A 12,157-nucleotide genomic window follows, 5' to 3' on the forward strand; every position below is an offset into this window, starting at 1 on the left:
TGCCTGAATGCGTAGACAAATCAGTGCATAAGAAATGGCAAAAACGAGGTGGAACTATTTGCCCGTCACAAGAAACCATATTCCGATACCAAGGAAAGCTATACAACCTCTATGGTCGCTACATTTTTGGTTATGATAAACGGTTTGTTCAGTTTACGAATGATAAGCTGGAAGTTGTGGTTAATGGTGATGAAGTTGATGATGATGATGAATATGAAGACTATGTTGTTGATGACACAGAAGAACGCGATGCGCAGTTGACGAGAGAAGAGATCATACTTCCAACGGTCCCGTACTCTGAGAATTGTCCTTTAGTTAATGATTATCATTATGCATTTTCAATTGTTGATGAGTCTACTGGTGTTTTGGATGCTTTTGGCATCTATTGTTAGATATTTATATATAAGTAAGGTTTAAAACCATTGTTATTTTTTTATACCATTTTTTTTAACTACCACAGAGGCTTTTGGCCTTTCAATGTTTTTGTGATTTAAGTACCAACTTAATATGTAAGTAATATTATGATACTTATAATATAAGAAAACTGTTAGTAAAATAATGTTAAGTACCTATACCTTAAAATTTTTGATACTCTTTGTTTTGTTGCTATTCTGAAAGAAAGGCAAATAAAAAAACCTTTGATTTAATATTCTTTTTTATATTTTCTAACCATTCTCTATTTTTACAGCTGAGTTAAGATACAAAGTTAAATTTATAGAGCATATAACATGATTTTTCTTCATTTACACTTAAAATTAATAAGGAATTTACTGTAAAAGCTGTCAATTACTTATAAATATTTGAAAATAACATTACAAATTTACTAATATTTAACTTTGTATTTTATAAACATGAATCACACATAATCCTTTTACAGAAGAAACCTGAACAGTAACCAAAAGCTAGATCACTGTGCCACATTTACTAAGTAGGTATTTATGGCGAATCGCGATACATTTGTCTATGTTGATAACAGACCCGTGCAGTGAAGACAGTAGAATGTAGATGCATCCAATAAAAGTTATGCACTCTCAAAATTATTGCCAGCCAGCTAGCTCTTTTTTATTTTTAGCACCCAAACTGTCAGATGCTCAGAATAATAACAGACTCGAAATTTCTTTGGATGTATGTGTGATTCATAAAATTAATATTTCTTTTGTTTATTCCGTCATCCAGTAGAAACGGGATCCAAAGCGGGCTGGCTTCTTTTCGTAGTCTTCAGGGAGGGCTGGAGTGGCATCAGGGTATACCGCCTTGGGCTCGGGCAGGGGCTTGGGCCTGGAATAGAATTAGTAAAAGATTAGGCCCCACTTGCACAAACATATTAAATCTAGATTTAGTGTCAAATCTCGATTTAAGAAACGTCAGTCCATATAAAATTTGACACTAAATCTAGATTTAATATGTTTCTGCAAGTGGCCCTAGATAGTTGAGCATTGAACGACGCGGACCCATAGACTATAGACTTTACGGAAACCTCAGTTGAAAACAATCTCTTTTTTAAATTATTCTTGTATCAATGTAATCAATTCCTTCATTCCCACCCCAAAAGCAATATTTCTTTATTAGAAAGAAAGAAAGAAAGAAAGATACATTTATTTGACACACTGAGACAGAATAATAAGACAAAAAAGAAAGAAAAAGAAACAACAACAAAATAAAGAGAATACTTAATACAGAACAAACAAAACAAATAAAGGTTGCTGTCCAGAGTGTCAAAACGGCACCAGCTCAGCATATGCTATGGACAGTGAGGCCACAGCGCTGGTTTTCAGCTGGCCCTTGTGTTGACCTCAGTCACGAACGCGAAGTTGGTATATATATATTAATTATGATGAGTTGTGTTATGTGATAAGATATGAATAATTACATAGGTTATAATTGTGGAAAGAAATAAATAAATAGTGGGTGAGACAGTGTTTGTGTAAGGTAGGTAGGTATATATAATGTAATATGTTCAATCTGTATCAAATGTATTAAGTAATAAATATTAAATATTAGAAAGGGTAGAATGAGTAGAAATAAAAAACATAAACTAAAAGTAAATAAAAGTGCACAATAGTAGTAGGTAGGTACTATTAGCCGGTACACAATGCCAGCCAATCATGGTACCGCCTACTTACTTATAAGCAGTGGCGGGTAGCCATTATGAAACGGCACCGACAGCCTGCAGCGTGAAAATATTTTTCAGTATCCGGGCGCGAACCGTTCAGTGTGCCCGCGTCATCCCGCCAGCCGTGCGTAGATAACGGGACGAGGCGGCGCCCGCGCACCCACGCCCGGATACTACCAAATGAAGTACCCCACGAACAGCTAGCAACAATCATTATACTCCAGTGTATAAGTACCTAAAGTGATACATAATGCTAATTTCATTACGTGATGAAGGCTGCGTTGACCAAAATAAAAGGTAAGAGAATAATAATATTATTACTGTGGTGCAATAAAAGACAATAGGAACACAGAAATTAGAAATAAGTAGTAGGTAAATAATTAATAAGTCATGTTGACGACGGGTAAAATATAAATAGATATCAAAACAGTATGAACCATAATTATATTAGTGGACATTAATATATTATAAAAAATATTGTGTATACTCAACATAAAATAGAATTTAATAAATATAATATGTGTTTTCAGGGTCAATTTAAGCAGCAGAGTAACCGGAATAAAAAACAGCAACACCAGATGTTATGATGATAAGTTTGGTGATGATCTACTGCGTGCAGCTTGCAGCTAGGCAGTCTGGAACCGTGTCACAACCAAGGAACACCGAGTCCTTGCTGTACGTGAATACCTACGAAGTAAGTATGACTTTCTATGGCCCTTTTCTTTGTTCTTCTAGTAGAATCATTTTATACCGATATTTAAACGTGGACATTGATTTCAGGTCACGTAGGGGTGGCCTCAGCGTGTTCCATATGAAGCTGGCTGTGTATCGGAACGAGTGGCGAAACAAAGCGGTTTTGTGCTTCGGAGTGACCATAAGATAAGTGGACGCCCTAGTATTAATTGTATGACAGTCGCGTGACCATTCAAGTTTGTTGTATAGGTACTGGGGTGATTTATACTTTATAACACCAAACAGAAGCGCAGCAAGGTGCAGCCGCTGTCTGGCGGCTACCTTCAGTAGCCCGCAGGAGTTGAGATATGGGGTAACATGGGAGCGGGGCGGAATATCCATACAAAATCTGATGCAGGCGTTTTGTACCCTTTGAAGTAGCTTTTCAGTTTTTCGTAATAGACATGGGCCATATACAGTATCAGCATAATTTAGTTTGGACAGAACAAGTGACTCACATAGCTGTATTCTTATATCAACATTAATGTACCGTCTAATTTTATATAGTGTCTTGAGTCTGAAGAAGCAGTTTTTGACCATTTCGATTGCGTGTTTTTCAAACCTCAAATAATTGTCAAATGTTAGGCCTAGGTTACGAGCTTCGCTAACCTGTTCAATATCCACTCCTGCCAGTTTTATGTTGGGGTTATTGATATTAGTAGTTAGTACCTGTTTCCTTGTGCCGACTACAACAAACTTGGACTTATCAGGGTTTAGCTTAAGAAAATTTTTGTCAGACCAAGTTGCAATACGGTCTAAGTCCTGGTTTATGAGATCACAAGTATTTCTAACGTCAGTTGGGGATCCTGATATATATAATTGCAGGTCATCAGCATAGATATGGTATTTGCAATTTAAAATCTCGTTGGTGATATCGCTAGCATAAAGAATAAATAATAGTGGTCCTAAAGTCGATCCTTGTGGGACTCCTCTAGATACTGGATACTCAGCAGAAGTAACTGTATTGCCATCATATTTCCTCAGCTTAACTATTTGTGAGCGTTGATCTAGATAGCTGTAAAACCATTTGACCGTATTAGCATCAAAACCATAGTATGTCAACTTTGCGATCAGCAGCGGAACATTGATAGTGTCAAAAGCTCGGGAAAAATCCAACAAAGTGAGAATGGTGGACATACCCTTGTCTGCGGAGGCCAGTATATTATCTACCACGTCTATTAGGGCAGTAGAGGTGCTGCGGCCTCGACGAAAGCCGGACTGTACATCAGGCAGAATACCATTAACCTCCAGGTAGTGCGACATTTGGTTATACACAGCCTTTTCGAGAATCTTTGACATACATGACAGCAAACTTATCGGACGTAGGTCCTTGTATTGACTCGGAGTAGGTATTTTGGGTATAGGACTAACCAATGCAATTTTCCACGGATCTGGGAATGTAGAAGTTTTAATAGAGAAGTTAATTATAAAAGTGATAATATCCAAGGTTCGCGGTAGCGTCAGCATAATCATATCCAATGATATGCCATCGCACCCGAGTGCATTAGATTTAAAATTGTTAATAATTTTGCCAACCATTAGCTCGTCGATAGGTGAAATATTAAATTTGTATGTGCCATGTCTGTGAGATTCATAATAAATTATATCTGATAAATTAATGTTATTACTACCTGGAATGTCAAGAAAGTGCTTATTAATCATGTCTGGATCACTAAAACTATCAGGTAGGCAGTCATTTTTGTGCTTACGGAGAACAGTATTCTTAAGATTCTGCCATAATTTCGCCGAGTTTTTAATATTGTTGTTTATGTTGGACTGAAAATATGCTCGCTTTTCATTGTGTAAAGCTGCATTTACCAAATGTTTCAGGTCCTTATAGTAATTGTTATCTGAAGCGGAGTTAGTGATACGGAACCGTTTATGGGCTGCATCTCTCAAACTCATCATGTACTTCACGTTATCAGTGATCCACGGGTAGTCGGCGGCCTTCACACGGACAGTGCGCTCGGGAGCATGTAGATCAAATAATTTTATAATATAATCCGTGAATGTAATTACCATTTGATTGACATCATCCAAACTTTTAATATGTTCCCAATTAATTAAATTTAGGTCAGAGTTAAATTGTTCCAAAATAATATTTTTTAATGGCCGGTAAGTAATCCATCGGGGCAAAGGTTTAGGTTTTTTTATATTCAGTTCTACCGTAATAAAGGCATGCTTTCCTAGGGTAGGTATGTAGTCGACATTTAAACTTTTAATTTCCGAGTCAGAGCACACGACATCTATTAAGGTTTCGCTGCTGGTGGTGAAATGCGTAGGTTCGGTTACGTACTGTTTTAAATCAACAGTATGAGCAAAATCATCAAAATGACGCCTTTTGTAGTCAGTACTATTAGGTAAAAGATTAATGTTAAAGTCTCCCAGCACAATGATCTGGTCATAATTAGTGAAAGCTGTTATGCTATCCGTTAGCGCATCAAAGAAAGTACTACAGTCTTGCCACGGCGGTCTGTAGGCAGTTCCGATAAGTAGTTTAATTGTGTTTACGGTACAACTTAACCACATTTGTTCGACGCCGGCCGCGGCGGGATGTGTGCGAAATCTTACCTTAAGACCCGTTTTCACATACATACCTACGCCTCCGCCTCGCATGCGCTTACCTGGGGGTCTCGGCGTGTGGCGCAGTTTGTAGCCGGGTATGACCGGCGCGCGGTCTATCTCCCCCTCCCTGAGCCAGGTTTCGTTGATGGCCATAATGTCGACATCATAGCGCAGTACAGTGGCTATGAGTTCATCATGCCCTGTGCCCAATGATCCCGCGTTAAAAAGTCCAACTAATAATGACTTGCTTTTACCGGTCATTCTGTACATATAGAAGTGTAGATAGTTTGTATAATATATAATATAATGTATATATAGGATAAGTTTGAAATATGTAAGATGTGTGCGCGGTGACTGTTATAATAATAATATGTTGTAACTTTGCGTTCGAGCGTGGGCATGGTAATTAGCGTTTTATATAGCGAAATTTTAAACATCAAACAAACAGGATAATATTGTACAAAGATATTAGGGAACTGGGGAACAGTTTGACCTCTGGGCAGCAACACAATCAGAGCAGTGACTGGGGTACAAGTGGTACAACAACAAGATACATGATTCACATACTGTACAAAACAAAGTAAGCACGTAATACAAATAACACATAACAAAGACACAAACAGGCAAAAAAGTATCATTAAAAAGTATAATACTGAGGTGGTTAGGGTCAAATTTTTATAGTAATGTGTGGGGCAGCTATCATGATCAACGAGCGGTTTAAGACGCGACTCCAAATACACGACTAATGTCATCAGCTGACCGTATCCAGTGTCGAGGTGTGTCCTGTCCCTGGCGGGCGTATATGCGTCCCTTCTTGGTCCAGAGAAACCTCCAGGACAGACGTCGCCCGACCTCCCGCGTTTGGTAGTACAATTGGCGGTTGTACTTGGTCAACCTCTCGTTGACGTAGAAGGGGCGCGGCGCTGAGGACTGGCTGAGGTCGGCCGAGGTGGCCCCGCGGCGCACGCGGGCCGCGGCCGTGAGCTCGTCCTTGACGGCGCGCCGCGTGAAGCGCACCACCAGCGGCCGCGGCCGGCCCGCCGCCCCCGCGCCCGCGTCCCCCCCCTCGCCCGGCACCCGGCGCCTTGCTCCCACACGCTCCGCGCTGACGATGTCGCTCTCCCGGAGCGTGACGCCCAGCTTGGTCGCCACCGCCATGATCATATGGGTGGCATTCTCCCCGTTCTCCTCCGGGAGGTTGCTGACCTCCACGTCATTGCCCAGCAGCTCCTGGCGACTTTATTGACGATGTCCTATCAACCCTTTATTTACTTCTATGGGAATGACCGAGAGGGTCAGCCGGCCACATACGCCGAACACTGAAGGTCGCCGCACACGGGCCACCAGCCACAGCCGCAAACGCCGCCACGAGAAAAATGAACGGAAATAGCCAGTGGCATATTCCCGTTTTAGCACATCTAGATATGTGAACCCACCAACCTGCAGTGGACCAGCGTGGTGGGAAAATGGTCCAAGCTCAGGAAGGCAGTTTAGACCTTGGGGATATGCACAAAGGTTCCATTCGAGAGAGCCAGGTGCAGGTACTGTTACCCCCACAGAGAATAGAATAGAATAGAATAGAATGCCAGTGGCGGCGTTTAGTAGCGTAGCCATACATGACGGTTGGGGTAAACGAGTTCTCGAGTGGATACCTCTAGCGGATGGATGAGGAAGGCCGAGGATAGAGTGTTATGGCGCTATCTACAACATAATTACAGAGAGTGACAGCGTGTCTTTTATCCCGCCGCCAATACAGGACAGGTCTTTTATCCACTTCCATTATCCAGCCATCACATCTGGAAGTGCATAATAGACCACAGGCCCTTAGAGTATCTTCACTAGTGAGGGGTCAGGATTCTTCGTAGACCACTGTACATACCTCTTAGTGTCGTGCACGCGAGCCTCGCAGAAGTAGACGAATTCGGGGCTTGCACTTGTCATAGCATTATGCTGAGTCGGAGCCCTTTTGTAAATAAACAATGTATGTATATATGTATATTAAGTACCTCTTAGTGTCGTGCACGCGAGCCTCGCAGAAGTACCCGAAGTCGGGGCGCGGCAGCTGCAGCTTCTCCAGCATACACTTGTCGTACACTGCTTGGGTGTTGCGGCAACTGGGGAGATTGGAGAAGAAAATGACATTGAAATTAATCATCAAAAAAATTCAAAACTCAAATGGTCAGCATTGTCTGTCTAGTTTAGTGTTAATTATTTATATTTTTTTATAGTTATAATAATTACGTAATTTATTTCATGAATAAACTCAAATTTGTTTTGTTCAAAATTCCAAACACACACACATGGAAGTAGAAAAAAAGATTTTTTCTACTTCCATGCACACACATTAAACTTTAACAAGTGACAAGAGCTCCTGTGATAGGTGCTATACTTGTGATACTGGGTGGCCCACCCATCCCCTGCTAGATATTTATCTGTATTCATTCTTATTTGGCGAAAAAGGTAAACAAAACAATCTTTGTGTGTCTTTTTAATTAAAATACTATTAAACATAAATTGTATGTTAATTCTTGTGCTCATTGTTAATGTATTGTTTTTATTGAATTTTATGACATGTACTGAATATGTATCAAGTTATCTGAAATAAGTAAATGAATTTAATTTAATTAAACGAATAAACTACAGCCAAAATAAATGAATTACGAATCAATCATTTTTGCTTGTTAGTATTTCATTTGTTATTATGTTTTATTTTATAACTTAGTTTTTAAATTAATTCAAATAAAAAGACACTCCAAGATTGCTCAAAGTCTACGACAAGTAAGAAAAAATACATTATAGGTACATGTGAAATTGAACATTATACCATGTTAACATCATGTCTATGTCAATCCACTGCAGGGTATAGACCTCCCTTATAGGCCTTTCTTTTTATTTAGTAGTTTTATCATTGATATACGAAATATAATACTGAGTTTTATAGCTGGCAGCCCCCTGCAGGTTCACTGGTAGAGATTAGAGAGTGCTTTTAGCATTAAGTCCACCTGACTGTACATCTACTCTCTGTAAATTGTGTAATAAATGTATCTCAAAATAACTGGTTCCTGCCTGACACACAGGTCACCCTAGTGAAACCTATATGTGTTTTTGTTTCAATAAAGATATTTATATGTTTACTCACTGCTGCAGTGCATAATCCCCGGAGCTCTTGTCGACGCAGTTGGCGTACTGGTTGAACTCGTTCAGGCAGGCCGACTTCACCTTGCGGAAGAAGTTGAGCGTGCATGCCGTGACCGCCTTGCCCTCGTTGATGCACTTGCGAGGGTCGTTCTCCTCGATGCGGCAGAGCATGAATTCCTGGGAAATGAGTTGTTTTGTTAAGATTTTGTGGTTATTTGATTTAAAGATGTGTAATATTTATTTATTTATTTATTAACATAAGGATCTCCAGCAGTTAACACAACAGACATACTTAACAGAAAATGTAACATAATAGAAATTTCGTTGTGAAAACCATTATAGGCGATCACGGCATTATCAAATAATACTATCTTAACGACAACAGTGACTTAAAACTAATTTATCTAATCATAATATCATATTATAACAATATTAAAACTTGAACAGAAAATAACAATGTTAAAATTTAGTGTGTCAAAACTAACAAGGCAAATATTATCAGAAATAACAAGGCAAATATTCTAATTCTGACATATTTTTTTCTTAAACGAACTGAAGGAGTCATGAAAGATGTCAAGGTTTAGTTTATGGTTGTATATGTTATATAGGTCACATATCCTATTAATTGGAGAATGGGTTCCTAGGTTTGTGCGAGAGTGAGGGCCACAAAATAGTTTTTTAATGGGATGTCTCGGGAGATGGTATGGGATATTAAGCATATTAAGCAAAGGTAGTATGGAAATTGTGTTCAGAGGGTCTACTACTCAACAATGTTATAGTAAGGCAATGGTACAATATGGTAAGGTATCTTATATAAGGTATGGTAAGGTATATAAGGTATAAGTATCCTCTGTATGTGTTACTTCGATCAAAATGAAAAATACACTAATAATTTAATAATTATGCTCTAAACACTAATGTTTGTGATCCAATTAAATCCAAAGAATAATATTTAGACACTTCGATGTATTTAGACTATCTTAGCTTTCACCTTGTCTTCATCATCATCAGATAGTTCTTGAAATATATCAACAAAAACATAACCTCGAACGGATTATTATGCAATCAAAAACCATCACAATACAATTTGACTATAACAAAATTACACCGTAATTAAGCATTATCCTGCGTATTTAAAGGGTAAATAACAAAAATACTCACATTGTTGGCCTGTTCACAGTACTTTCCCAAATGGAACGAGCCAGCTCTCAAAGTAGCAGCGGACAAATTGACCTCCTGAACGGTCAATTCGGACTCTTCGGGCAAATGGACCGCGGCCGTCAGCACCATTGTCGTTTACAGATAATTTACACCAGGAATTACTAAAGATTTTGTAAATTTAAACTATTTTTCTTCCACTTTTTCGTGGAAGAAATTTACCTGCGTGTAAAGGTGTAAAATTGGAAAAATCGGGTTTCTAAGTTAAAATGCAATAGAACATAGAAGTTTGTTATTAGTTGAAAAGAGACAGCACAAGCCTTTTTAATTTGGTCGGGTAGGAATGATTCCGTGACATATTTGACAGTGACAGTTATTACACTGACAACTATGCAATTTCATTTAACGCAGATTTATTAATAACGAATAAATATATGTTTGAAAGTAAGGTATTTCCTTTATTTATGCAATAATTAATACGTTGATAATCAAAGAAAAATACAAAATAATATCAATGTAAAGAAATAAAAACTTAAATAAGTTATTTCTTCATATTTTCAATCTGATTTTCATAATAAGCGGCTAGTTCTTCTTGGTTCAAAGGCGATATGCCCTCACCTGTGGACAAATGATGTTAAATAAGATGATTTATTTTCTAAGTCTGAGTTATCCATAAAGAGCAAATAATTTTATATCTATAAGTACAGTGCCACAAACTTATCTGTTCCGGTGACAGCTCACGTAAATGTGTAATATTTCTTAATTCTATAAGATTTTAAGTTTGCCAGTAGTGTTAATCGCTCTTGTGGTTACAATAAACCCATCTAATCTATATGAATATATAATTCATTAGTAAATAATGAGATATGGATCAATTTAGTTTGCTCTCACCGGAACAGATAAGTTTGTCGCACTGTACATTCAACTGACCTTCGTAAAATTCAGCAGTCTCCACAGGCATTTCGAATAATTTTGGAATGTCATACCGATTTTCCTGCAAAAAAACGTGTTTTGTATAAAATACCCTCATCCAAGTTCAAGGTTTTGCTAAAGTGGTAAGTACCTAGTATCATCATCATCATCATCAAGTACCTAGCATAGACAAAGTTAGTAAAGTTTGCCTTTGACTTCATTGTCTATGGTTCTTCTTCTTCTTTCGTGTCAGTGAAATGCGATTTTTTATATTTGTCCAGACGAAAAAGAAGCAACTTTGATAGCATTCTGGTTGGCCTGGAGTAAGTCTTCCCGTGTGCAGGTGGAAGGGCACAGGGGACAGGAGAGTAAATGCTCCATAGTCTGGGGGGCGGTACCACAGTCGCATAGGTTGGTACCAACGGTATAGCCCCACTTACAGAGATTGTCCTTGCAGCAGCCTACCTCTGCTCGCAACCGATTTAGAGTCTTCCAGATGTGCCAGGGAAGACTGTTACCGGGAGCAAGTTTTTCCTCAAGAGGTAGGAAAGGATCCTGGGGCTGCTTTCCCTCCCAGAGCCTTAGCCTTGCGTTTTGTGGGTTTTCATCCGTTAAGGACACCTCACTATTATTTTAGAAACGCTTTGCGGCTCTTAAGGCGGGAAGGTGCATGAAAGGAACCTCCTCGCGGTGCACCCTGGGCAATCGAAAGATTGGCTAATCCTTTCCCCAGTGAAATGAATGCGAATTGTCTATAGTTGTAAGTAGGTATTTTTAATATGAAAGGGCATGGTAGAAAGAACCAGGCATTCTGCATAATTATTTAAAATAATATAATTATGTAGGTTAGGTACTAGTTTAAAACAGGAAACTTACCGAATCATAATTCCGCCTACCCATCCGTGGTATATTCTTACTGGGGATAGTCTTGATGACGTAGCCCATCGAGTGATCAAATGGCCCGTCTGCCTCATTGCTCCTACCAACCCTTGGTACATTCTTACCCCCTTTTATAAAAGACGCTTCGGTTTCAAACACAACACCAACCAGGCATAAAGCCGCAAACGCAAAACTTATTTTCATAGCCATTATTAAAAAAAAAAAAACTTTCCCGCTTTTTGCTACGGTGCGTTTTGAACACTCTTCTGTGACTGTTGAAAATTCTACGTTTGCTTCGCATTTTATTTGGAAATGTAAATTCATTAGATACCAGCATTATTCAGGAGTGGTAGTTGGTAGTGCAGTTTAGGCGGTAATGGAAGATCTGTCTGTTGATTTTAATCTTATCTAAATCATGACGTGACATGCAGGTACCTACTGAATTTAGTTTATCCAACTTTATTCAATGTGGGTGTGCTCATGAGAGTAGTAGACCTTCTAGGATTATTATTCACTCTCCAAAAATTATAGCTGTCCCATTATAGGTAGGTACTTTGGTTGAGTTGGTAGCTTTACATTTACATAGTAAAGAACACCTGTTTTGTTTTCGAGATTTAAAGAGTTGTTCTTGTTAACTGTGTTAACAATATATTAGCGCCA

The 12,157-nt window shown here is 38.7% G+C and overlaps 2 protein-coding genes across 2 annotated transcripts; both read right to left on the reverse strand.

Moving 5' to 3' along the window:
- Positions 1-1,154: 1,154 nt before the first annotated feature.
- On the reverse strand, positions 1,155-9,946 carry LOC105394840 (NADH dehydrogenase [ubiquinone] 1 alpha subcomplex subunit 8). Its single transcript, XM_011566760.3, has 4 exons — positions 9,710-9,946; positions 8,550-8,725; positions 7,417-7,524; positions 1,155-1,278 (listed from the first exon to the last, which is right to left on the reverse strand). The coding sequence occupies exons 1-4, from the start codon at positions 9,836-9,838 to the stop codon at positions 1,161-1,163; spliced, it is 531 nt and encodes a 176-aa protein (XP_011565062.2). The 5' UTR covers positions 9,839-9,946; the 3' UTR covers positions 1,155-1,160.
- A 193-nt stretch (positions 9,947-10,139) lies between these two features.
- LOC105394841 lies at positions 10,140-11,761 on the reverse strand. Its single transcript, XM_011566761.3, has 3 exons — positions 11,495-11,761; positions 10,637-10,700; positions 10,140-10,324 (listed from the first exon to the last, which is right to left on the reverse strand). Exons 1-3 carry the CDS (start codon positions 11,705-11,707, stop codon positions 10,248-10,250), a joined length of 354 nt encoding a protein of 117 aa, XP_011565063.3. The 5' UTR covers positions 11,708-11,761; the 3' UTR covers positions 10,140-10,247.
- Positions 11,762-12,157: the final 396 nt, after the last annotated feature.

This window comes from Plutella xylostella, chromosome 2 (genome assembly GCF_932276165.1).
Source record: "Plutella xylostella chromosome 2, ilPluXylo3.1, whole genome shotgun sequence".
Taxonomy (NCBI): Eukaryota; Metazoa; Arthropoda; class Insecta; order Lepidoptera; family Plutellidae; genus Plutella; species Plutella xylostella.

What these genes read in the sequence shown, in the direction of transcription:
- LOC105394840 (XM_011566760.3), bottom strand. Translation starts at nt 9,838, where the DNA reads ATGGTGCTGACGGCCGCGGTCCATTTGCCCGAAGAGTCCGAATTGACC. An exon ending in ACTGTGAACAGGCCAACAAT is followed by an intron (nt 8,726 to 9,709) that starts GTGAGTATTTTT and finishes CTCATTTCCCAG; the next exon opens with GAATTCATGCTCTGCCGCAT. An exon ending in CGCGTGCACGACACTAAGAG is followed by an intron (nt 1,279 to 7,416) that starts GTACTTAATATA and finishes ATTCTATTCCAG; the next exon opens with GCCCAAGCCCCTGCCCGAGC.
- LOC105394841 (XM_011566761.3), bottom strand. Translation starts at nt 11,707, where the DNA reads ATGGCTATGAAAATAAGTTTTGCGTTTGCGGCTTTATGCCTGGTTGGT. An exon ending in GTAGGCGGAATTATGATTCG is followed by an intron (nt 10,701 to 11,494) that starts GTAAGTTTCCTG and finishes GTTTTTTTGCAG; the next exon opens with GAAAATCGGTATGACATTCC. An exon ending in GACTGCTGAATTTTACGAAG is followed by an intron (nt 10,325 to 10,636) that starts GTCAGTTGAATG and finishes ATTTGTCCACAG; the next exon opens with GTGAGGGCATATCGCCTTTG.